This window comes from Danio rerio, chromosome 14 (genome assembly GCF_052040795.2).
Source record: "Danio rerio strain M-AB ecotype USA chromosome 14, GRCz13ab, whole genome shotgun sequence".
Taxonomy (NCBI): Eukaryota; Metazoa; Chordata; class Actinopteri; order Cypriniformes; family Danionidae; genus Danio; species Danio rerio.
This window is the reverse complement of record NC_141034.1, coordinates 12743753-12770269: the sequence shown is the minus strand read 5'-3', so window position 1 is coordinate 12770269 and position 26517 is coordinate 12743753. Positions and strand designations below refer to the sequence as shown.

Below are 26517 nucleotides of genomic sequence, written 5' to 3'. Positions count from 1 at the left end.
GAGCCAATATGTTTAAAATAATTGTACAGCATAATTACAATCCCAAAATATAAAGTTCCTGTATGAAATTGACAAAATGAACCTTTTACATTAATTTTAGAATTAAGCTTTTTTAAAATTGTTTATTATAATAAAATTTGATTAAAAGACAATTTTTTCTCCATTTCAAATCACTAAATATTTTTTTCCAAGATATTACTGGAAGCAAAGTGACAACCTTTTCAATTTTTGTAATTTCTATCTTTTTTATTAGAAAAACTAATTTTATCTATAAACGTCTCTTTCGCTGGTTTCGCTGGCAACAGAAATGGTGAGTTAGGTTGTAATAACTTCTAAAACCCTTTTACATCACAATACAAACAAAAATAACAATCATGAGATTGTAAAAAGAAAATGTAAAAATAATGCAAATTTCTTCAAAAAAAAAAAAGAAAAAAAAAAAAGCTTGGTTTGTGCTTTGACATGCACCGTCAACCCTGGGACCTTATATAGACAGGTGTATGCCTTTTCAAATCATGTCCAATCAACTGAATTTACCACAGGTCGACTTCAATTAAGCTGATGAAACATCTCAAGAAACATCAGTTGAAACAGAATGTACCTGAGCTCAATTTAGAGCTTCAAGGCAAAGGCTGAGAATACTTATGTACATGTAATCATTTCATTATGGGCTAGTGTGTGTAGAATTGAGGAAATAAATTAATTTAATCCATTTTGAAATATGGCTGTAACATTAAAAAAATGTGAAAAGTGAAGCGCTATGAATACTTTCCAGATGCACTGTATCCCATTAGGTCCACACTCTCATTTCCAAACGTTTGTGAAGAGTTTTAGACATGCAGTTTGGTGAATAATTAATTCATGCAAGTTAAATATAAGCTGCACTTGGGTATTTTGATCATAATCCATACAACTCCAAGACATTAATTAGGTACCATAATTTATAGAGGCATTCAAAATGTAGTGCTGGGGGAACAAGACACACCACTACAAACATAGCTCAGCTGATAAATACACATTTTATTATAAAAAAAAAGACAGAATTGGAAGTTTACTTTAGGCTCATCTATTCATTCAATTCCGTTTTGAACATTTTACAATTCTTTTAAACAGACAACAGCTTTTGTACAGAGCAACCGTGGTTAGTTTTTATTTTTCTTTAAATGAACCAGAAAGTCATATAGAAAAAGCAGAGAAGATGGGATTGTGTTATATTTTGCAGCAAGGAAATGACAATAAGTAGTTGATCCTTCACTCAAGACAGCCTGACTTGTAATAAATCACTATTGTCATTAACAGCAATACATAGATTAAAATGAAATTAAACCTGTTTGCTTGAGCATCCATTTTAAATATCATCTAGTCTGGAGATACAGGTTTATACATGTCAAGCTAACATACACGTACTAATGTACTTTATGTGCACTAGTAACTGTATGAACAAACTGACAATTTGACTATCAATTCCACGCTACCTAGGTTTATTCAAGTTTCATACCCAACCTCAAACTGACTGGCACAAGCTTGAAATCGATGCATTTAAGGAGAATTGATAGAACAGATACTCTAGTGATTATAATAAAACTTTGTTTTCTTGAAACACTTCAGCCACACTTAAGTATTAAAGTATTCAGTATAAACTAACTGTAAATACACCCTAAAGCCATTCAGACATGCATTCCACCCCATCAGGTCAACACACACATTTTCAGTAATAATAAAAATAATTAACTCAAAAACAGGACTCCATACAACACTGAGGCCAAATGGCTGGAATGTATCTCTAAATGGCAATAGGATTATGCCTGCGGTGAGAGCATGTATTTTGTCAAGCTAACATGTATTGCACTGATTTTTGAAGCCACGGTGGCAAATCGAACATGCTGCACATTATTTTCCAAGGCTGATACAGATTTACAGCAGACACAAATGAATGTAAAACAATGTAAGGGAGGTAAATGAGGAAAAGGACAATTTAGTTTTGTAGAAATTACTGCCAAAAACACAGTATGTTTGAGAATATTCTGCATGCGCTGCTCAGGAAAACAAATTCACGCTCCCAAGCCATTCAGTTCCACAAACGATCTCAACGGTCATCGGCTTTACTGTTGACCCTCCTTCTTCTCTCCTGCTTCTCCTGATGAACTTGAGCCACTGCTGCCTTCCCTTTCAGATGCCATCTGTAAACCACAATCCAATTCATGAGGTAAAGGAAATAACAGATACATGCACAGAAATACACATAAAGCATGAAATAAACGAGTAACAGAAATAACAGGACAAATAGATTCAGAAAACAGTCCTATTTTATTAGGGCTGCAGGTATAGGTTTTTTATTAAATGTATTTTTTTGAATAGCTGTTTTTATTAGTTTTCATTTTACCAACTTTAATAAGTACATGGTCTACATGAATTTCGAACATATATATATATATTTTTTTTTATATATATATATAAATAAAGTGCAATAATTACAACAACAACCAAGACTTAAGGGCTAGGGTAGTCCAAGTAGTTCCTGGTGTCCAGCAGATTTTAGCTTATACTTGCCTCAATACACCAGCATGGTTGTTAAAAGCCTAGTTAAATCTAGATTAGTTAGTCCAGGTTTGTCTGATTGGAGTTGGAACTAAACTTTGCAGGACACCGGCCCTCCAGGACAGAGTTTGGGGACACACCCCTGTTCTAAAGCATCTATCAATTCCACAAATTCTACTTAACACTGAAAAAATACACTGTGTATTTAAAGAGCAGGTCATACGGGTTTTCGAGAAATATAATTTGCGATGTGTAACATCAAATATGCTGTCCAGTATTCTCATATAACATTACACTAAAGGTGCCATATAAATGGAAATCTGGATATACTTAGTCGAATAAGAGGGCATGGAAAAGGCTGTACTATGAGCTTCAAACTCCAGTCTTTACCCATTCATGTAAATCCTGTGAGTGTAAAATTATTATGCATGCACCAGACTGCTTTTGATTGGCCACGGTACCCAGTGAGGTTACAATAATGGGATTTTTTTCCACATTTTTTGGTTCATTCATAAATGTGAGACTCTTATTTTGGAAACAGAAGAGGCATGACTTAAGTCGCCATACTTCTTTGCATTGTTTATGCATTGCTAAGCAATGTGAAAAAATTGAACATGGTGTGCATACAGCACACTCATGGAAAACAATGGAGTGCGATGGACTTTAACAAGGAGCTCAGCTGTTCACAGGCAAAGTGCACAATATGCAGATTCTCAATGTATTTAGTGCCCAGCATGTTAAAGCTTCAAAATAGAACTCTAAACACATCTGTCTGACCATTTCTATTAAGCACAACCATAATTTAGTCTACATTACCTAGTCTTGTTGTCTTTGCTACAAGCACATAGTAGTGGGTGTTTCTTTATTGCCATTTACAGTTTTGTTAAGGGGTCAGTCCTGAGGCTGTAAAGGGCTTCAAGCTCAAGGACTGACTACTTAATGTCTATAAAATACAGCATAACACTGCTTTAGTCAAACTTGTTGATTTTGCTGAAGTCATCCAAGTTCTTAAAAAATCTTGCTTGAAGAGATCCCTAGTCTTGAAGCATCGCTTCAAAGTTTCCCAAACCTGCCAGTCTGTCATGTAATGACCTTTGCGTGTATCACTAGCCTAAATGAAGTGTTACATTTTGTGAACCGTCATTTGCACTCTATCATAATCTGCATATCTGTTTCCTTCAACTGCAATAGCATTCAGGAGGGTGGTCTCCAATTATGGTCAAATCAAGATTCTGCAGGTCATGTGATCAAAATGACAACTAATATTTGTTGACATACGACGAGTCATCTATGTATCCTTAGCACACACACACGCGCACACACACACTGTATTAAATGTATTTAACATTTAAACTTCTGTTAATGTTGCACCACCACTAACAACTTTGAAATGCTAGTAGGCAGTAGTGCTGAGCAATATGTTAAAAAATACAATGGTGTTTACTGATAATCACCTTTAAAAATCTTAATTATTTGCTGATTGCTTAAGTATACTGCTTCAGCAGGCTTATATTAACAATTTCAAATGTAAAAAAAGATTTGAAATAAAAGATTCAAAGTAAAAAGTTAGAATATACCTTCTTATATGCCATCTCAAACAGTTTGAGTGAGGCTTGCTGCAGGCTTGTGGCTGCCTGTTTTATGTTCTCTCCTGTCTCGGTATCCTTTCGCGAGAGAAGCTCTCGTACTTTACTGATCTCCTCCTTCAATTTGTTACACTACAAAAGAAAAAAAAAACAATTACCACTGTTACACAAAACAACAGTTTCTCCACACTAAAGATAACAAACCAGTAAATGTCAGACCTCGTCAGCTGGCAGCTGATCCTTAAACTCCTCCATCTTTGACTCGGTGTCATGAACGATACCCTCTGCCATGTTGACTGCTTCAACACGGTCCTTTAAATAAAAATGATCATTTAGTCTTTATACTTGCAACTTTTTTTAAAAAAATCCAATAAAACAAAGTTAGTAAAAAAAATAAAATAGAAAAAACACAGGATTTGAATTAACATTAAAATAGACACTACCTTCCTTCTCCTGTCCTCCTCCGCATACTTCTCAGCATTCTTGACCATGTTTTCAATGTCATCTTTGCTTAAGCCACCAGATGACTGGATGACAACTGAATAAAGTTAAAGGGAAAAAAACTCATCATGTAATGGTTTTCACAAACCATTTTACTTATGTAATGTGTGGCAGCAAATCTGTATATTCAAACAAAGTTGAATGGATTTGTAAAAGTGAAAAGAACAAACATTACTGAAATATTTGAAATTTCAAAAACAAAATTCAAAAAGTTACTGTTATTTGGCATTTGTTCTGTACCATTTACTAGATTAATGAAACTGTGAACTGCTAGCCCCATTACTTGGGGCCAGACGGAATCTGCAGACATTTTTTGCAATTTCTGCGCTGAAGTTTAAAAATCTGTGGATTTATGCGGAATGATTTTGGGAGTATCATAACTAAAATCTTAATATATGAAATAAAAAAAGTAATACCTTTAACTTATATTTAATGTTTACAAAATCAAATTCAATCAGATCCACTTTATTTGGTAAACAAAGCAAGTCTCTCATATAATATATCTACTAAAAGACAGAAAATATTACTTTACAAGCTATACTGCAAATAAATCAAATATTTTCATATTAGTTAATAATATTACTGAAATTAATTTAAAAACTGAATAAAGAATCAACGATGGGTTAAAAATCTGCGGAATTATGCGTGCGGAGATTCCATGTGGGCCTACTTATAACCAAGGCTTAAAACAGCAATCAGAGTGAAAATGATGAAAACTAACCATTAGCATCCCATAACAATAAGCTTTAAAATTAAGCAAGTTAATAAACCGCACATTGATAACAGACATGGTTTTACTGAATCTTATTATAGTTAGGACTTACTTTGTTGCTCTCGGCCAGTGCCCTTGTCTTTAGCGGAGACATGTACTATCCCATTAGCATCTATATCAAAGGTAACTTCAATCTGTGGAACTCCACGAGGAGCAGGAGGGATTCCAACCTGTTCAGTACACAAATTGAACCAATTAGCACTTTGGGTCACGATATTATATTAAATTTAAATCTGCACTATTATGTCAATTTTTCTTCTAAGGCACATACATACCAGAGTGAACTGTCCCAGAACCTTGTTGTCTGTAGCCATCTCTCGCTCTCCTTGACAAACCTTAATCTCCACTTGAGTCTGTCCATCAGCCGCAGTAGAGAACACCTAAAAATCACCAGCATCGATTAGTGATCTATTAACACCAACACATTTAATCAATACAAAAAAATAAGCAATGCAAATGTTTTGTCAAATTTAAATCACCTACCTGGCTTTTTTTGGTAGGAATTGTTGTGTTTCTGTTGATGAGTTTGGTAAAGACTCCTCCAAGAGTCTCAATGCCAAGAGACAGTGGGGTAACATCCAACAAGAGCACATCCGTCACATCCCCTGCAAGAACTCCACCCTGTATGGCTGCCCCAATGGCCACAGCTTCATCTGGGTTAACGGACTTACTGGGAGCACGGCCAAACAGATCCTGAACTGTCTGCTGGACCTAAGATTAGAGAGAGAGGAAAATAAATAAAATAATTTAAAGAATCAAAAATTATCAAAACAAAATCATCAAAAACAATCTTAAGCTTTTCTTAGCATCTACCTTCGGCATTCGGGTCATTCCGCCAACTAGTAAAACCTCGCCAATGTCACTTTTGGAGACTTCAGCATCTTGCATAGCCTTCTGACAGGGTGCGACTGTCCTGCGGATGAGATCTGCCACTATACCTTCAAACTGAGACCGTGTGAGCTTCATGTTCAAGTGTTTAGGACCTGAAGCATCCATTGTCAGGTATGGCAGGTTGATGTCAGTCTATGTGCAATATGAAGATAGTATGAATTACAATATTTACACTCAATTTAGTAAACAATCAATAAAATAATAGAAACCTAGGATTTATTGTTTTAATAAATTAGAAAATCAAGCAGAACTTGAATAACTTCTATAATAATTGCTAACAATTAAGAAAGGAAAGCAAACTTAACTTCTCAGCTGTTTTGAAAAGTTTTTTTTTTTTACAATTAATATTCAATAAAATAAACATATGAATATACCTAGGGCAGGACAACAATGGTCAAAATTTATATCATGATATATATCTTAATTTCAGTTGATATGATTCAATTTCCATATGGATATAATATGAAAGTAGCCTCAGAAAAGCTGCCAAAACTCCCATTACGTCTATGCAAAGTCTCAAACTATGAAATCACCTATAAAATATAACATTTAAAAAAAAAAAAAAAAAAAAAAAAAAAAAATCAAAACAGTATAATAGATTATTGGTAATCTTACATTTGCAAAGGTAAAGAAAAGGAGTCTGTGAGTTTATTTGTATCGGTTTTATTTGTAATAAACCATCAAATAAACAAACTCACAGACTAACCTTTAACTTAAAACTATTAAACGGTATGACTACTCTTAAACAAAAATAACAAAGTGACTGTTTCAGCTATTCAGAGCTGAACGAACGAACAAAGTTATAGTGTGTTTTGACACAGCTGGTGTTGTGGATGGTGCTGAGGTTTCATTACCTCATCTTCCAACTCAGAAGTAAAAATAGACTTTAAAAGACTTCAGTTCCAATTGATAATGAAAAAAGCACCCTGTCGATGAGCCTGCGTGTGTGCCACAGTTCAAAAGTATCCATGCAACCAAGAGTCCACTGAAAGCGGTCTATGAGCAAATGTATATGAACTTGACGCTGCATTCAAATGCTCCAGTGAAAGCTTTCAGAACTATAACCTACTGCTGAGCATTAGCTGGATGCATGTTTGTGATTAACATCACTGCTCGGTCTGACAGCTGTGCTCTGAACATCATTGGATTAAATGGGAAGACTGAAAATGTCTGTAAAAATCTAAATAAACATTATCAAAAAATATATATTGAGCTTTAAATATACCTATGCAGGTACGAATAAGCTCACAGGTTCAGTACATGGAAAAAGATCACATATAACACGTTTATTTTTTTTCTTTCACTAGAAAATGTTGTGCCTATTCAAATGTTGCTAGTGGAATGCATATTAATGATCCCATGCAGATTGTCAGTGTGATGTTTCATACTGCCTGTTTTTCACCAGGATTTTACACCCATATGATTTACTTGATTAAAGTAAACAATGGTGCTTGAGGCTCGTTTCAATGTACTTAATAAACTCTTATTAGTCAATACACTCTTATATGCCTGAATATCCAGATTTTCCTTCTATGACACTTTAAATCAATTGACACTATTGTTACAGTTATTACAATAAAGGACTAAAGAAAGGCTTTTTTTGGTCTTTAGCTGATCACATGCTGACACTCACCTGCAAAGAGGAAGACAGTTCACACTTTGCCTTCTCTGCTGCCTCTCTCACCCTCTGCAGTGCCATGTTGTCTTTCATCAAATCCACACCAGACTGCAATGAAATTTCACATTAGACGCCTCCAACTCACAGTAGCAGAACAAACTCTGACATACATTTTTATTTAAAAGCATCTCTCAAATTTAGGCTTAAAAGTTAAAAATCACTTTAAAATGGTTTCCACTTCAGCCAAAAATTATGGACTAAAATCCTGACATCTAAAAACATTAAAACAGTGATATTAAAATGATTTTAGCGTCAATATTCTTCTTGAGAACTTTGTTTTCATAGTGGCTATTAATTAGGGATGTCATGATTGAACCGTTCAGTATGACATCCACGATCAATCCACGCTTGTGAATTTCGTTTTTCTCGGTTTCGCGTTTAAATAATTTGTGCGTTCTACATCTCCCCGAATTGACTGTGTATGCCTGTAAGTCTATGAGCTAAAATGAGGAAACTCCTCCCCACTAATAAATATCCTATCACTATGCTCTAGCTAGGGAGCGCTTAACCATCATTCCACTCTTTAACAAGGCCGAGCGGCAGTGAAGTAAGGCTGAGACAGCAGTACAAGGAAGCGCCAGCGAAGTGAGGCAACAGTACAAGGAAGCGATGACGTCTTTCAAATCTGCGGTGTGAGGACATTTCGATTTTGTATATTACTCCAGGGAAGTATATTGCTTAAGACTTGCAGCCATTTTCGGTGATTAGATGCAGGCTTTTGTCACCGAAAAAAAAAAAAAGCAATGGATTAGAGTTACAGACTACAATATCAAATTTTTTTTAGCAACGAGATAATTAAGATGGTTTATGTTTACTCAAGTACAAATGTGTTTATTTGAAACGCCCAATTAATCTTAACTTCACATGTACGTTTATTTTTAAAATGTAGGAATTTGTGTTCCCCAGTTTGGACATAGGCTACCAGCAGCTGTGAGATTTTATTTTATACAATACACTAGTAACTAGTGTACTTTTCTTGTTTTTTAGGTAAAACAAAATGAGTATTGAAATAAATTGTTTAATTTTTTTTCTCCTTAACCTCTCACTGTTCCTATTGCCTATACAGTAAAAAAAAAAAAAATATATATATATATATATGCGTCAAGCCATGAGAACCGAACCAAAAACCATGTTAAAAACCGAGGTATGTATTGAACCGTGGGCTAACTGTATTGTTGCATCCCTACTATCAATATAACTTGGCTTAGAAATCTGAGGTATACATTTTTGCTTGGCTGTAAAATGCATCCTCTCCCCCATATTTGCTAGCTCAATAGTAGCTTTACAAACTTTACATTTAATTTACATTCAGTTCTCTACATTTGTCCACTTTGATGTGGTATATTTTACGTAGTCAAAAGTGCATCAAATGATGACTACAAACCTCTTTCTTGAACTCTTTGACTATGTGCCTGAGAAGGTGCTGATCGAAATCTTCTCCTCCCAAGAAGGTGTCTCCATTGGTAGATTTCACCTCAAAAACACCCTTCTGGATCTCCAAAACAGAGATGTCAAAGGTTCCACCACCAAGATCATAAACAGCAATTCTGTCATGAAGACAGTGAGATTAAACGCAAGTCAAAGTCTAAAAACATCATCTGAAAAAAGCCCTAGCAATATAAAAACACATTGGGCTGAGTGCACAATTAATAACAAATTACGTACTGTGCACTACTTTTAAACATTATTTACTCACATGTAACCTGACATCATCTTAAAATTAGAGCATCTTTAAAGCAAAAAATATTTCTGTATTTATATACTTTATTTGTAAAAACAGGCAAAGTATACAGTCCCTAAATAATTGGTGTGTAGGGGAAATGCTAAAATCTTGTAAACATTATTAACATGTAAGGATGCAATGATATAACATTCGATTATTTGACTTGCGTGCTTTCACATCTAGAAATCTGACTGTCACACGTACACACTAATCGCAGGTTAACTCACATTACGACATTATCACAATATTTAGCCCCCGATATTGATAGACCACAATTTATCCACGAGTACTGTCGGTTTCTCTAATCTGATTGGCTGATAGCTTTGTGATATTCTGCAATATCACAACTCGTACAGCTCTTCACTCCTGGCTCATGTAATACTCCGTCTACATAGTGACAGCAGATCAATAAACTCGGAACAAATTGACATATTGCAGCTGTTGGACAACAATGTACTTTTGAGGCATTTTTTCAGGTGAGAATGTAGCTATTTATATTGCAACTATGGAGTTTATTGACTAGGATAGTGCCTATTTTAAATATTCATAATATCAGAGATTCAGTCATACCGAACAGAATAAAGATGATTGACTCTACCACAAGATGGTGATAAAGCAAATAAGTCCTAAGGGGCGAAAGACAGCCATTTCTCAGTACAAGTTTAAAACTACAGCTGGACAAATCATTACAGCACAGGTAAATGACATTCTAAGTTGATCTCTCTCTCTCTCTCTCTCTCTCTCTCTCTCTCTCTCTCTCTCTCTCTCTCTCTCTGTGTGTTGTACTTTGTAGTGCTGTATTTATATCATAGTAATCTGACAGTGTTTGCTTTGTTGTAATCGGGATTTTAAATTAAATATCCCTGAAAAAGACAGAGAAATGCTGGATAACCTCTGTAGACTGATGTATTTTCATGCTGTTTGGCCTTATAATCTTAAATTGTAAGCAAAAGCCCCCGTTCAATCATCATTTTGGCCATCATGCTAGAGAATTATTCAATTACTAGCTCTAAAGTGTCGTAGGTGAAGTAGCAATGGTTTCTGCTGTTCTGACCGTCAGCTGCAAATGTGAATAAAATGGCAGAAGTAGTTCCTCATACAAAAGGATTTTTGAGACTCTCCGTATTTGTTTTTCTTTTTAAATATATACACACACTATTATGCTGTTAAACTGTTGTATTAATGCAATCACACTCGTAGCAGTGTAATATGGCTGTATATCATCACTGGTGGGTCAATAGAACACCTGGCCTGCAAATTCGAGTCAAAGCAGGCCTCCCACCAGTGCCGATATACAGCCATATTGCTGTGCTATTTGTGCAATATTGTGCATATCAGCGATTCTGCGACATAATCGATGCATCACAGGAAAACCATCCATTATGCATTATGACAATTGTTAATGAGAAAAAAAAATGCATCAAAAGTTATGATGCATTTCTTTTTATTAACGGCACATTTTATAGAATTGCAACAATGTATATTAAGCAATTTGTCATGTGCATCAGTATGAAGTAAAAAAAAAAAAAAAAAAAAAAAAAAAAAAAAAAAAAAAGGATTCAATAAATAAGATTATCTAATACTTACATTTTGTCTTGAGTCTTATCCAGTCCATAGGCTAAAGCAGCAGCAGTTGGCTCATTAATGACACGGAGCACATTTAAACCTGCAATCTGTCCAGCATCCTTAGTTGCCTGTAACAAAGACAACAGATTTGTATTGCATAAAAGTGATTTGATAAAAGCAAATAATAAAATAGTATATATTTTTTAATAATTAACTAAAGCATGCGTGTCTGCAGTCACGCTCTCATTTAAAGTTCAATCTGAATTGAGGCCGAAAATGAACCAACTCAGCCAATACATCTCACACAAACTAGTAACAAGTTTGCTGAAAGCTTAGAAAGTCTGCTTTTAAATATTTAAACTCAATTGTGAAACAAATATTCTCAGTTTACGTAATCTGTATGAAAGCAAGGAGAGGCACAAGTTTCCGTTTAACCCCAATTACCTTACAATGAGCATTGGTCTACCCCCTGCTTTCACGTGCTAAAGAGCACACACACACACACACACACACACACACACTGTGTAGTGTCTGATTGGTCTGATGAGATTAATCATGAGACACTAAAAAAATATCACTGATGTATTCTGATATTCTCATGCGTAAAAGTACAACTTTTAATAATAAAGCCAAGCGTAAGAGAAAGGAGAGGCGTCTGCGACAGAGGGCGCGCCGAACCAACAAAACAGCTGAAGGAACTTTCGCTGACCTCTCTGCTCAGTTTACACACATGAATCTAAGTGCATAAATGTGTAGGCACACTATATATTCAGGCTGATAATAAAACTGCCTAAATGTTGATTTATGTTTGATAATGCACTCAGATGACTATGTATCTGCCTCCCTTAAGGGTCTCCCTACTGTTAAAGTGATAAGCATGCTCCTTGTACGCATGATTTAATTAGGTTATGCACTTGTGTTTATGGATGATTTATGAACACTGTTTCTGAAGCCTGTCTCCCAACACGGTTTCAGAGTTGATCTATATCTATGCATGAGTATAAAAGCTAAAATGTTTAAATCAGCTTTGCGCTTTCTGACTTCGGTATACTGAATGTCTTAGGCCCTTTATTCTCAACAGAGAATAGAGTAAGGATTTTGTTTCTTTTATTTGTATCTTTGTTTATTCTACTTTTTCACTAGATTTTATTTTATTGATAAAAGTGTATTTTATTACTTTTCTTTGCTGGAGTGGACACTGAATTCATTTTCCAGAACCCATCAAGTTACCCTGTGTGGTAAAGTATGAATCTAATTTATTCTTTTGCAAAATACATTCAAAAGACGATTCTTTAACTAAACTCTAGCTAAGAAATATAGCGAAGGGAGGATCCTGGTTTATCTTTGTTTAATTAGGGTAATTAAATAAAGGCGATCCAGCACAACTGCTTTAGCAGATCTGCTTGTGTATTTGAAATGATCCTAAAAAAAGCTTGATTAGCTCCTTCTTCAGTGTTTGACTATAGTTGATCTCTGCTGGATAACAGGCATCCAGAAGCAGGACTGAACTTTGCTCTAATGTTTCAAACTAACAATATATAAACTATAAACAAAAGCATGAAAATTATTACTTTTCTAAAGATACAGGGTATTTTGATTAGTGTATACCTATACATTACTGGTATTAATATGGAAACATCAGTGAGACATAACAGTATTTTGACCTCAAATTGTATATGGCCATGATGGTAGTGCCATCTATCAGAGATCATTGCACACAACTAATCTCTCCCCATAAAATATGCACAGTGCAAACTATTTATTTTTTTAGGGCTGCAACTAACAATTATTTTAATAATCAATTAATCTGTCGATTATTTTTTTGATTAATCAGATTTAAAAAAAAATAAGAAAAGCATTAATTTTCAACCCTTTATTAAAAAAAAGCTAATCTCTGAGCTGTTATAATAGTAACAATAATAAAATAAAAGCTAGTTTTGTCCTGTTTTTTAATCCACATATCTAAATGTTTTTTTTTAAATTAAGATACATACTAGACACATGAAATGGCTTAAGAAATCACTTAACCTCAAAATTTAGTGATTGTTTGCTTAAAAAATGCTAAATTATTTGCCAATGGGGTAAGAAAAATTATATTAATAATATATAACCTCAAACAAAAGTTTTCAGCATCACTTCATTTTCTCATGCCCTTTTTCTTTTCTGGTGTTGATGTAAGAATTTTTAGATATTTGAACTGGAAACAAGACAAAATTACTAAGACAAGTTTTCTGCAGTGCAGCTATACATGACAATAGATGATTGAGAAAAATGAATGATCCAAAAAAGAAGAGTGAATACAAACATGTCATTAGTCTTGCAATGCAAAGTAACTATACCACCGCTGCTTCTGTTATTAACTCTTTCACTGCTGAGTTTAAAAGATTTTATCTGACCCGGGAGTAAGTTTTTTTGTAGAACATTCTCACTTAATGTTTCAGTGGCGACGCATAATGTTTGTTACGCGACATATCGCAGCCACAATAGTGCTGTATGACAGATGTATCCCTTTTATTTAGTTTTGATCCAACATATTCACATGCTTGCTCATCATGTCATCAACTACCTGATATTCCAATTCACATAAACATGCAAGTGATCGTGATCAATAACGCGAGATAGACGTCACCATGTTTACTTGCGGCCGCTGCCTCATTCATAAAAAGCAGAACACCCAGGATTCAGCACAAAAATTCATAAGTTACTCCCCAAATACATGCAAGTAAGTGGCTGGTGAACTTAGAGAAGGGTAGATTCAACTTTATAGTTACTTTCACTATGTGTAATGTGCATCTGATATAAATAAAACACATCAGCAAATTAAATTTGAATGGATTGTTAGACTTCCTTGTGTTCTACAAACTCTAAATGTATTGTTTTATTAGTACTTGTGTGTATTTACATATCTAAAACATAAATGAAGTATTAGGCGGTTAAAACGCTGCATAGTTGTGATAGTATGACACTTTTTTTCAGTGGAGTTAAGTTGGTTTTGTTTTCGAAAAGAAAAGGGGGCATTTTTACTCCGCGCTGAATTAGTGCTTTTTTTTTTTTTTTTTTAAATCAAACATCTGTGTCGCAACACAACGAATCGATAATGAAATTTGTTGCCAACGCTTTTAGTAATTGATTTTGATCTATTTAATCGATTCATTGTTGCACTGCATTTACAATTAAACTGAAATTGTTTTTTTATCTTCTTACATTCATCATGGAGCAAGCTAAGCATTGATTGGGGAGATTACTTTGCAGGGGTGTCAAAATTTATTGTTTCTTCGTTGCACCGCAATGCAGACAATTCGGTATACATTCGGTAAAAATCGTAAGCGGTTATTATGTACTGACGTCATTTATTTCATATGCGCTATGTTGCTGTAGCTTACTATGGTGAGTATTTACAACGCTCTAACAACCTAAAAACGCAAAAACTGTGCACAATTTCACTGCCTGTGTTTTTGCTCGACAGCCTTTTACTGACACTTACAGCAGGAGCCCCTATTTCACTGCGATTGAGAGGATGAAAGTAAACTCCATTTCTCTCTCTCTCTCTGGCCCATTTGACCTGCTGGCATCATGTTTCTTCTCTGTTTTTCTGCGCAAAAGCCAATCGCAGCCCTTTCTGATGAGCATGTGATCAATCAAAAGGGTGTAAAAAAAAAAGCTGGACAAGCAAGCGAGATATTTATATTTGTTTATTTGCTATCAATGCTCGAGTTGTTTAAAGTTACAGTTTATATATATCTGACTTTTTGTATTAAAGGACAAAAATTGTTTTACAAATAGTATATAAATATATTTATACATTTTATTACTAGAATTCCCGTGTTGTGAAAAAAATAAAAAACTGTGTAGGGAAATCATCGTCAATGCACCATGACATCGAACTGAACCGAATCAATGGCACCGTGAGACCAGTGTAGGTTCACACCTCTTTATTTTTTCTCATGAATCTACTAAATACACATGGCCAATTACACCTCCTCTTGCATATTTCCCTTGTGACAAAAAATGGTTTACGGAATTTAAAAAAAGAAATTGTATTCATTTGTCAGAAAGATTGAAAATAAGGATTTTCAAATGATTTTGTAGTAAATATTTTCGCCAACAAGACAAAGGTCTTATTCAGAAATACTTAGTATGTGTTTAATGACTTTTCTGTGACTCATTTTCATAAAACATACTAGTCAGGGATAATTTTTTTTTTTTTTCATGCAAGCATGTACATCCATCTATGTTGCAAACCAAGTAAAATGACAGGATAGCATAGTTTGTTATAAGTAGAATAAATAAGCACAAATTTAACAGTAATCTGCGACTGATATGCTTTATAGAATAATGATGACAGAAACAAATAAATCAAATCAAATATAACAAACTTTCATTGTGGCAAGATCTGGATTATTTGTTCTTCAAGCCTTCCAGAGTATTCAAAGGTTGATGAAATCCTAGATTACGTTTGATATTTTAACTGATCTGAGTGTTGAGCATCAATAAAGACAACATTGGCGCATTTTAGATTAAATGTTGAAAAAGTAAATTATAATTTTGAGCTTTTGTCTGCTAATTTCATCTTCTGGGCTTAAAAACACTCAACTGCATTTGCATAATTACTTTGAAATAATTATAGACTATACACAATTATAGTGCTAATTTAAAACATGATTTTTTTTTTGTGATTTTAAAAATTGTGGTTATGTATACATATTATTTACAATTTCATAGAAAATATCACATATTACATCATTAAATTACTTTTAAAAAAATAGACGGTTTATTTTATTGCAATTTAACATTGTCAAGTATAACAGCATGCGTCTCATGTCAGATTTTTTTGGTCTGAATTGGGGAGTGAATTGACAGTTGCTCGCCAACCTCTTTTTCCCGTTTGATTTGTTTGATTGCGTGCAGCTAAAAGTAATGACGGTTAAATGGAAAATTTTATATAGATGGATAATAACTGTGTTACAGTTGGGTTAAATAGTTTAAAAGCAGATATTCTAAGCTTTCAGCTGACTCCGGTTTCAAGTTTGTGTGAAGTATTCGCAGAGTTGATTTATGTTCAGATTGACCTTTAATATGAAAGTGACAGCAGAAATTCAAGCTTAAATTGTTTTACAATAAAAAATAAAAAATAAAAAAACTTCATTATGGATGCACATAAGTCCTTGTATGACAAAAAGATAAAAGTTTGTATCGCAATGCAGAAGATCTCAGAGGGTTAAATGCCATAAATCCACATTTCTAAGCTTATATAGAACATTAATAAAAAAATAAATAAATAAAAGTTACTTTCCAAATCCATTTTAGCTAGGTCATTTCAATAAAAAGCAGCACCTGTGTATTACAAATTACCACTTGCATTAATCTAGTGCCAGAAATGTAATTCCGGTGTACTGTCAGTTATTAGCGGTCAAAACCAGCCTTTGGATGTTGTGGCTGTTGTCATGATCACTCCAGTGCTACATCAACTCCAATGCTAATCAAAACCAAAGAATTAAATCTGATGTCTCACTTCACAGACATCAAAAGGTGACTCCTTCGAAGTCCACACAAACCAAACCAAGCATGTTGAAATAACACAATCTAGTCTACAGAGGACAGATCTAGTCACCCAGCAACCGTAACAGCTGCTGTTAAAAAGCTGTAATTATTTTTATTTTTTTTAAAGTGATTTTAAAACTTATTTTAGGTGATTTTAAGGCAAAGAAATGTTTATAAAACCTGGAAAAATATTTTCTTTAATCCATACATGTACACACGAAACTGTAAACTGTCTATAAAATGAAATTTTTATTATTTATTTTTAACATGGGTTTAGATTTAAAAGTAAAATAACTGTTAATTCAAACATTTAATCTTGAGTTTGCTTTTGAAAATGTCCTGCAATTATTAGCACACAATGAATCTAGAATGAGGATATTAGAGGCTGCAAAGGATCCACTGGTTGCCATCCCAATAGGGTTAGAGCCTATGCATGCCCACACTGCTGTACATTGATGCAGACATTCCCAAAAATGTAACTGCATGTCACAAGACAATGTATATGCAAGTGATAAGTAAAAGTATCATGAAACTGTTTACCTGTCTCTGGGAGTCATTGAAGTAAGCTGGTACTGTAACAACTGCATTCTTCACTGACTGGCCCAAGTAGCTTTCTGAAAATAAGAAAACGCTTTATCATTCAGGTTCAAATAAATAAATAAGATCAAAAGCTCATTTTTGTTTAGACAAATTAACTCACCAGCAGTTTCCTTCATCTTAATGAGTATAAATGCTCCAGCCTGACTGGGTGAGTACATTTTGCCATGGACTTCTAGCCAGGCATCACCATTAGAGGCACGGACTATCTTGTATGGCACATTCTTTCTGTAAATGACAACAAAAGTAAATCAGTTTTTTTTCTGTTTCATTTTTAATTAATAAATTGCAATAAAATAGATGGCTTATATTTTGCCAACATAAAATAATTTTACCCTAATAAAATACTCCAATAAAAAAGTCAATTTGCTAAAAGTACTTAATATGTTAATTTAAATGTATATAAATACAATAAATCCTGATTGAATAAGATGACTCCGCTATTACAGATTATGTAGTGGAGCAAAAAGTACAATATTCTGTTTTGCATAGGGGTGTCACGATTTCGATTTTTAATTGAAATCGATCGAAATTTATGGTCAATTTCGATTATCGAATCAAAAAATAGAATCGTCGATGCTGCCAAGCCCCCATGTCACGTCAGCTTGGCTTGCCAAGCTGGAAAAAAACATGCTTGTTGAAGTGCTTGTTAAACTGCAGAAGCAGAAGACCCGTCGACAGAACTTAAACTGGCGTGTAGCATTTCTGAGCAGCCCTCCTTCCTCTCTAACTCTGAAAATGAGTCACGTGACCACACAGACACAGACACACACAGCCATGCGCTCGAGAGAGCAGGTCCAGGCAGTCAGAGGACTGCTTCAATCTTTCACTCACTTGTACTTTGTCATTTTAGCAAACACCTCAGATACTGTTGGCTGGTTCCTGTTGGTTGTGCGTCTTTTTTACCGACGCCATTATAACGACACAGATCACTGCCTATTCACGAGTCCCGCAGAAAAAGTGATTGACAGGTGGTAATTATGTGTGTATCTTGCCTTTATTCATTTACTGTATGATTTGTTTATGGGTAAAACAAAGATTATCCAGGTCAGGTAGTTTAAACGGTAGGCTAAAAATAATTAATTGGTCATTAATTAATTAATTATTCATAATCGAAAATCGAATCGTGCCTTTAGAATCAAAAATGTAATCGATGATTTGGAGGATCGTGACACCCTTAGTTTTGTAATGTAGAGAAGTAAACTTTTCCTAAATTAAAAATACTCTGACAAAGTTCAGACTCTTATATTTACTTAAAGGAGGAGTGATGTAAAAAAAAAAAAAAAAGCTCTATGATTGGTCGGCTTGGTAGCGGTGAGGAGTGTGGGTGTTTCAGAGGTGTTGTTGTAAAGCAACACAATTAGACTGGAGACGTATTAATGCATAACTATTGGCAAGGTATGCGTCACTCGATGCAGAAGTATAAATTAGCCTTTACTATTCTCTGAAGTGTAGAAGTCAATGTGTACCTGTACCATAGCTGTGTAACGAATCACAAATCTGCAGTTCGGATCACACTCAGTTTTTTAGTCACGGATCAGACCATTTGTCAGATCAGCAAAAAAGTGAGATGACAAATATCATTTCCTTTCCGCTTATACAAAAATATTACTGCAAAAAACATTGCTTTTAAACAAAACTTAGAACCTGTACTTTTAATAAAAATAAAAATCAAGAAAGAACCAGCTGAAAAAAAGAAAAAGTATTCAATACAAAATATGGTCTTTGCTACTGTCTGATAATGCTAAATATAGAAAAAAAACATAATTTTTATCTTTAATTAATGATTCAACAATTCACACACAATACTTCGTTTCATTAAAGGCGAATTATTTTTGAAAACCTATTCAGTGACATAAGCTGCGTCCCAAATGGCACACTATACACTATGCACTTATACACTCAACAGCATAGTACATGTATGTAGTGTCGTCCCAACTGGAGCACTTATGTTTTTTTTACTAAGCGGAAATTCAACCGTTTTTGTGATGACATTTGGCGGTTGCCAAATTATTGAAATAAATGACCAGACTATCAAATAATACCTGCCATGAGTATAACCGCTTTCTCCATCAGGAGGCGCTATAATCACCCTCATAGGAGAATTTTGCTTTTACAATCCAAAATAAAAAAAGTTATCCAACATGTGCACCCGATAGCTCTGCCTCTTCCGCTATGTGAGCAAACCTGCAGTCATTGAGTGCGTAAATTGTCCATCATTACACACTTCATTTTACTGGCTAAATGCATCAGCCGGGTAATTAAAGCGCACTTATTATTTTTTAAGTTTTTAGTGTGAACGCGCTACTTACACTATTTATACTACAAAATGTCGTAGAATAGTGCATCAGTATGCGATTTGGGACGCACCTAAAATTTTGATGGTTGTTTGTTGCCATCTGTTGGTTACACAAGGTAATTGCTTTCACCAGCATAAAAAATTTACCAGCGTCATGTTTCACTAAACAGTAATTTTAATCTCACACTATAAACATGTTTATATTTGAAATATAAACTGTTCTCCCAGCACTTGTGTTATTTAATTGTTTGTAACTAACTGAAAAAGTGTAAAAAAAAATAAAAATCTCTCTCGATGCAGATTTGAATGCAGTGCAATTTGAAATTGATTTAAAAGCAATCATTATTATTTATTGTTCATGTTGCGCGAGAATAAACTGAGCTCATGATCTCTTAATGTCTAATTGTGCAGCTTTACACAATGCATTAATGCAGGTTAAAACAAGCAGTGACAGAAAACATTAAATTAATAACCTAAGAAAGCATTTAGGGAGGTCCCACCACAACTTTTCTCATCATCATTATATCTTACTGGGAAGCCAAAATGCTTTTATACATGCTATTTGATGCAGGAGGCAATCTCTGCAATGGCTATAAATGTTAGATTAACAGACAAGTAAGTTAAAATAAGTTATTAATCCGTGGGTCACGTGTGTTCCGAACCATGGGTTGTGATTCGTACGGATCACTAATCAACTGGGCAGTAAGCAAGCCTGCCATTTCCAAAACAACCAATGTTTTAAGGTGACAAGAGTCTGTCACAACGCATGTGAAAGCCTTGCATCTCCATTTGAAATAGCAAACTTGAGCTTGCAAAAAGATGCGATATGTACATGGAACCTTATTACTTTGAGGCTGGCTCCTCGCTGAGTGTATGATGTCATGACACATTAAGGGCTGTATATTGATGTTTGAAAACAGCAGTTGAATCAACAAAATATAAATACATCACTATGCATTTCTTGTAGTGACCACCGACTTCAAATAATAAAATTTTTTTTAAGAATAATTCTGTCAAATTGTAGTTTCAGTAGTCATGTCAAAATCATCTCAAAAACATTGAAAGAGTTAGAGGCTTTTTTTCCACTGAAAGTTCAAGAGACCCCTCAAAGCAGGGAAAATTTGCTTCCAGCTACTGCCACCTGCTGCTGAAACCAGTTTTCAGAAATGATCGGATGTGCTCCAATATTATGCACATTCAAATCAAGACATGCATTGCCCAGATAAGCACTATGCTACATCTGACAGATCACACTAAGCAGGTCTTTTTCCTTTCCTTTCCTTTTTTTTTTTTTTTTTTTTTACCGTTTAAACAATTTTTAATCATTTTAAATTTTATTATTTCTTATACTTGTGATTTTATGATCAGTTTAATCTTTCATTAGAAAACATGTTTTAATCTATATTAATACTGAGATGTTGTCACCAGGTAGCAAAAAAAATTTATATATTTTTATAACACCAAGACCTAAGCTGTATAGATTAATGTATGGACGGATGAATGTTTAAATCAAATATCTTACAAATCTTTTTGAACTTCAGCGTCGTCAAAACGCCGTCCAATCAGTCGTTTTGTAGCATAAAGAGTATTGTTGGGGTTGGTAACAGCTTGACGTTTGGCTGGCATTCCTACAAGCCGCTCTCCATCAGATGTAAAAGCCACCACTGATGGGGTTGTCCTTGCACCCTCTGCATTTTCCAGAACCTGTTGAGTTGTAAAAAATAAAAATAAAAAAACATGAAGACATCAACATTATCTTTGAAAACAAGATCTATTTAGTGAAGGTCTACAATGGATGTAAGAATTTTCCAGCACAATTAATTAAGAGCAGTGCAGCAGGAGTCTGCTTTCACTTTGTCTAAATGAAGACAGACAATACAGTGTGCAACAGACCAAGCTCATCACTGACAAACATGATTTAAGAACAAATGTGTGCTCCGTAATTAAAGGACACACCTCCACATACTTTTCACACATTTAAATTATTTTTATACACATTTACAATTTGATGGCAGCTCCCTAATGCTTTGCAATAAACTTACAGGCACAAAAAAATGAATCATGAAAAGCTTCTTATTTTTTGCAATTCAACTGATAAAACGCAAACTTCCTTAAACTGCACAAAAAGCAATATTATAAAGCTTTTTATTTGTGTTTTCAATTTTAAACATGAAAATTGCATCTGCTACACAACACCGTTGAGAGAAGGGATAAATAACATTTAAGTTATCAGAAAATGCTTGTCTAGTACCAAAACTAGACAAGTAGCTGTAATGTACATAAATACACTATAAATATTTTATTAAGCATTAGCAAATAGTTACTTTAGGCATTACCTGTACATTAATAGACGTTAGTAAGCAGTTTACAAATACAGCTACAAATGCTGTATTCTTGACTTAAGCACGTTTAATTTAATGAATTTAGTAATTAAAAATTAATATTCAAAATATGAAAATATTACCATTAAGTACTGCATTATTTACAAACCAGTTAGTTAAGAATAGTTGGTGGTATATAAAGATCATTCAGAGCACTCACGTAAATGATTAAACTACTCAAATTAACATTCACATACATTACTTTTCAGATATATAGCATTAGCTACTTTCTATGTTAATAAAGGCTTATGTTAACTCAACTTCATTCAGTTATCTGAACTAAGAGTAATGACATATACCTAGTAATGAATAAGATGTTATCTTGCCAAATGTTCACAAAGAGAAATTCTAAAGTGAAATTGGCGAAAGGTGCATTCAAGGCATTATCTTCACCTTGCTTATTGAAAGTCTCCATCATTACATCCATACAGATAAAAAAAAAAAAACTTTTCCGTTTTGAATCAAGTAGCTTTTGTGTTGAGGTAAAAGGTCATTTTTGCTGTTGTCATAACAATCGTGGCAGATATGGACATGATGTGTGAATCTAGCATACGTTTGATCAAGGTTAGAGCTAAACCGCAGCCATATCTAGCATACATTTTGTGCCATTGCACAAAAACTACACTTTCTAGGGCTGGGCGATAAATCGATTTGGTCATTTATATAACCTTAAATGCAGACATCCCAAGTCTCCCAGAAGTTGCGGGAGTACCCCTTAAATGCATACACTCCCGGATGCCTGCAAATGAATGATAACCTCCCGGAAATCACGCATCTCCTGCCCTGTCCTTAAATATGTTGCACCGCACACCACTCTCTGCACCGCATCCCTCCTAGCTCTTCAGGTACGTTGCGCGCAACCCACACCCACCGCTATTCAGGTATGTCGCGCACGCAACTCACCGCTCTTCGGGTACGTCTCACGCGCGCAACTCTCACCGCTCTTCGGGTACGTCTCGCGCGCACACGCCCCCCTACTTAGATACCGCTCTACAAGCACCCACTATCCCACTATCTCCCGCAAATCGACTTTGTCTCCCCCGGAAATGACTTTTCCCAACTTGGGATGTCTGTAAATGTATAGTTTACATCACATTATTCCGACGTAATTTCCTACACTGAGCATTGACTTCTGAAAAAAATGCCCTGATCATGTCGATGTTGATCATCCAACTTAATAAATAATAATAAAACAAAACATTTTAATATTCCATGTATTTGAAGAAGCAAATCAATGCTTGCACTGAAACAAATGCTACTTGCACATTTACACAAGGGCTTAGCAAATGGCAACTGAGCAAAACTTAGGCCATTAATAACAAATATAAACAAAAGATACTTTTTAAAGAAAAATTATAATAGTAAAGCAGTAGATGGTGGGATGGTGTCAGTAAGTCTCAAATGGAAAATTTATTTTTTCAGTTTTAAATGTTTTATCCCTTCATTTATTTATTATTTAATATGTTTAATAAAAAGATGGTTTATTATTTTTATGGAACAGTAAAGTAACAGTTTCATGTTAATTTGCTATGTAAAGAAAAGGAAATGAATAATTTTCTATGCCAATTCAGGTGAAATTTATCCTGCAATTTTTGAAAATAGCCTAGTCTAATTTTCAATATTTAAATTTAATTCAAACCCTAGTGGAGAGCAGTCTAGTCAGGTAACTAAGAAGGATGTGCGAACACAGAAGCAAATTCTTTATGTATGGTGATGCTCGTGCTGTTTGATGATAGCTTTTAAGTAGAAACTCTTTGGACTCATCTACAGCCAGCCAAATATTGATGGGTAAACAAATACTGCAAGTACACAGTAAGACAAAATATACACTACGTGGTAACTATTGGTTAAATTATCAAGATGTCAATTTCTTTAACTTTTACAGGTTTCAAACAAGTATAGGGTGACCTTAAACAGACATTTTTTCCTATTCCATTGGATTACAATTGCTTACCTTTGCATTTTTTCCATCCATCACAGCCACGCAGGAGTTTGTGGTTCCCAAGTCGATGCCAATGACAGCTCCTCTGATAGCCTCTGACCTGAAAAATGCACCCAGAAGCATAAGACAATCATTCATTGACAATTGACTTTTTTTTTTTTTTTTTTTTAAAGATAGATTATATACACACGCATAATGACGTCTGGCTGCAGTCTGGAGAGTTTTCTGTGTCCATCCATTTAGACAAGCCTGAAAATTAACAGATAGTAATATATATATTTCTACATATATAATAATAACAATAATAATAATAATAATATAGTTGAAGTCAGAATTATTAGTTTATTTTTCCCTAATTTCTGTTTAATTGGGAGAAGAGACACTTCTATACCGCTTAAATTGACATTTAAAAGCTTAACTAGGTTAATTAGGTTACCTTGGCAGGATAGGGTAATTAGGCAAGTTATTGTATAACAGTGGTTTGTTTTGTAGACTATCAAAAAATTAAATTAGCTTAAAGGGGCTAATAATTTTCACCTTAAATTTTTTTAAATTGCGTTTATCCAAGCCGAAACAAAACAGACTTTCTGGAGGGATAATAATGATGTGCAAATTATCATAAAAAGGAGGGCTAATTATTATAATTCTGACTTCAACTACTGTGTGTGTATGTGTGTGTATTTATATTATCCTGCTAAAAAAATCCAGCTCAACCAAGCTAGGCTGGTTGGCTGGTTTTAGGTGGTTGACCATCCTGGTTTTAGAGGGATTTTTTTTTGGCCATGGTTTAAGCTAGTCAAGCTGGTTTTAGCTGGTCATCTTCCAGCCTAACTAGTTAAGACCAGACCAGGCTGGAAATGGCTGGAAACCAGCCTGGAAATGGCCAAAACCCCTCTAAAACCTGATTGACCAGCTAAATCCAGCCAACCAGCCTAGGCTGGTTTCAGATTATTTTTTCAGTGTGTGTGTATATATATATGAATATATATATATATATATATATATATATATATATATATATATATATATATATATATATATATACACACACACACACACACACACATTTAAACATTAATTTCAAAGCACAGACAATGAATCAATTTAATTTGGAACCAACGACTAACCAGGTGAATTGGTAAATAAAGTTACACATTTACAAAAGACTTAATATTACCTAAAAATTACAGATTGAACTTAGCTAAAACATAATTATGCTTGCTATAATTCAGCGTCACTTCATCAAGGTCATTCATACCCACACATCTACTAAATTTATAAAACACCAAAAATAATTATCTACTGGCATTTCATTATAATGTTTTCAGGTACAGCAGCATTCCTTAAAATGGAGTTTAAGTAACATTGTCTTTAGTAACGTTCTTACAAAGCAAGCTAACGGCATGGACGCATGGGCCTTTCAAACGTAACAAACCATAGGACAATATAGACCTTTATCCACAGTTTAGTAACTTCGACTTTTTATAGAACGTACATGTCTTAAGCAAATTTGTAATAATTTGTAACTATTTTAAGCCAAATGTCATAAATACTAATTCAGCAGATCACATTACCATACCTACTTTACTAGAATACAATAACAGCACATCGGTCATGTCGTGTTGATAAACATATGTCTAGCTGAAAAAATCTACTTAAGAATCAATGTGACAGCTCGTAATATTATTGCAGAATTTACCTTTTTGATGAGATCTGACACACCGCTGGAGGTTTTCTGAGAGCACGACACATTTCTCACTAACCTTGCCGTTCTCGACACAGACAACATATTTGACTTATTTATTTGTTAAGTTAACGTTGATAAAAAGTCTTTGGTTAGGTTTTTTCCTCAGACGAAAGTCAAATAAATGTTCTGTAATGGATCAAACCCTGCTCCTGTAGACCCAGTGCGATGTAGAAGCAGTGCGATGAACTCTCGCTTGCGCTCTTCTAGAATTATCCAACACCACATGGCGATCAGAAGGACCCCATAGAGTGTCAACAAATGCCTGAACAGAATACAATATGCAGTCTCAAACTAGAATGCTACTTATGCTTAATACAATTATTCATTTTGTGTTATTTGCTATTTTTTTTCCAAAAGTATGTTAGCTGAGAGAAAATATAAATGTAAATAATCATTGAATGAGAAAATACACAAGGCATATATGTGGACGCCAACGGCTGCAATCTTGAAGGTCAAACTAAAATATTTCGTAGTTCTTACATCATGCATCACGCTCATAACTACAAAAGAAAATACATGCGGTATTGAGAGAAAACTGCAAGGATCCAAGCCTATATTCATTCGTTTTCTTCAAGAGACTAAGGATTACTGCACCAGTTTGCAGACCATTATTAATATAACTTGCAAAGAAAGAAGATCATGAATATAAGATTTTTAATTTATGATTGGTTTGCCTGTAACGTCACACTCTTAACAAATGAAAATACATGGTTTATCATTTCAACTGTTATTATTGTTGTTATGTGATAATAATG

The 26517-nt window shown here is 34.3% G+C and overlaps 2 protein-coding genes across 3 annotated transcripts in view; one reads left to right on the top strand and one right to left on the bottom strand.

Annotated features, from left to right (window-relative positions):
• The window catches only part of znf711 (ZFX family zinc finger ZNF711), a 280678-nt gene that overhangs the window by 86515 nt on the left and 167646 nt on the right, over positions 1 to 26517 (top strand). The gene's annotated exons all lie outside the window — the stretch shown is intronic.
• On the bottom strand, positions 1122 to 25828 carry hspa9 (heat shock protein family A (Hsp70) member 9). The gene is given in 17 exon segments (NM_201326.2): positions 1122 to 2180; positions 4116 to 4256; positions 4344 to 4436; positions 4568 to 4662; positions 5450 to 5567; positions 5673 to 5777; positions 5881 to 6108; positions 6211 to 6420; positions 7922 to 8014; positions 9351 to 9513; positions 11277 to 11383; positions 17337 to 17410; positions 17497 to 17621; positions 21215 to 21396; positions 24028 to 24115; positions 24206 to 24264; positions 25715 to 25828. Coding segments are annotated over 17 exon segments (2049 nt in total). The 5' UTR covers positions 25805 to 25828; the 3' UTR covers positions 1122 to 2102.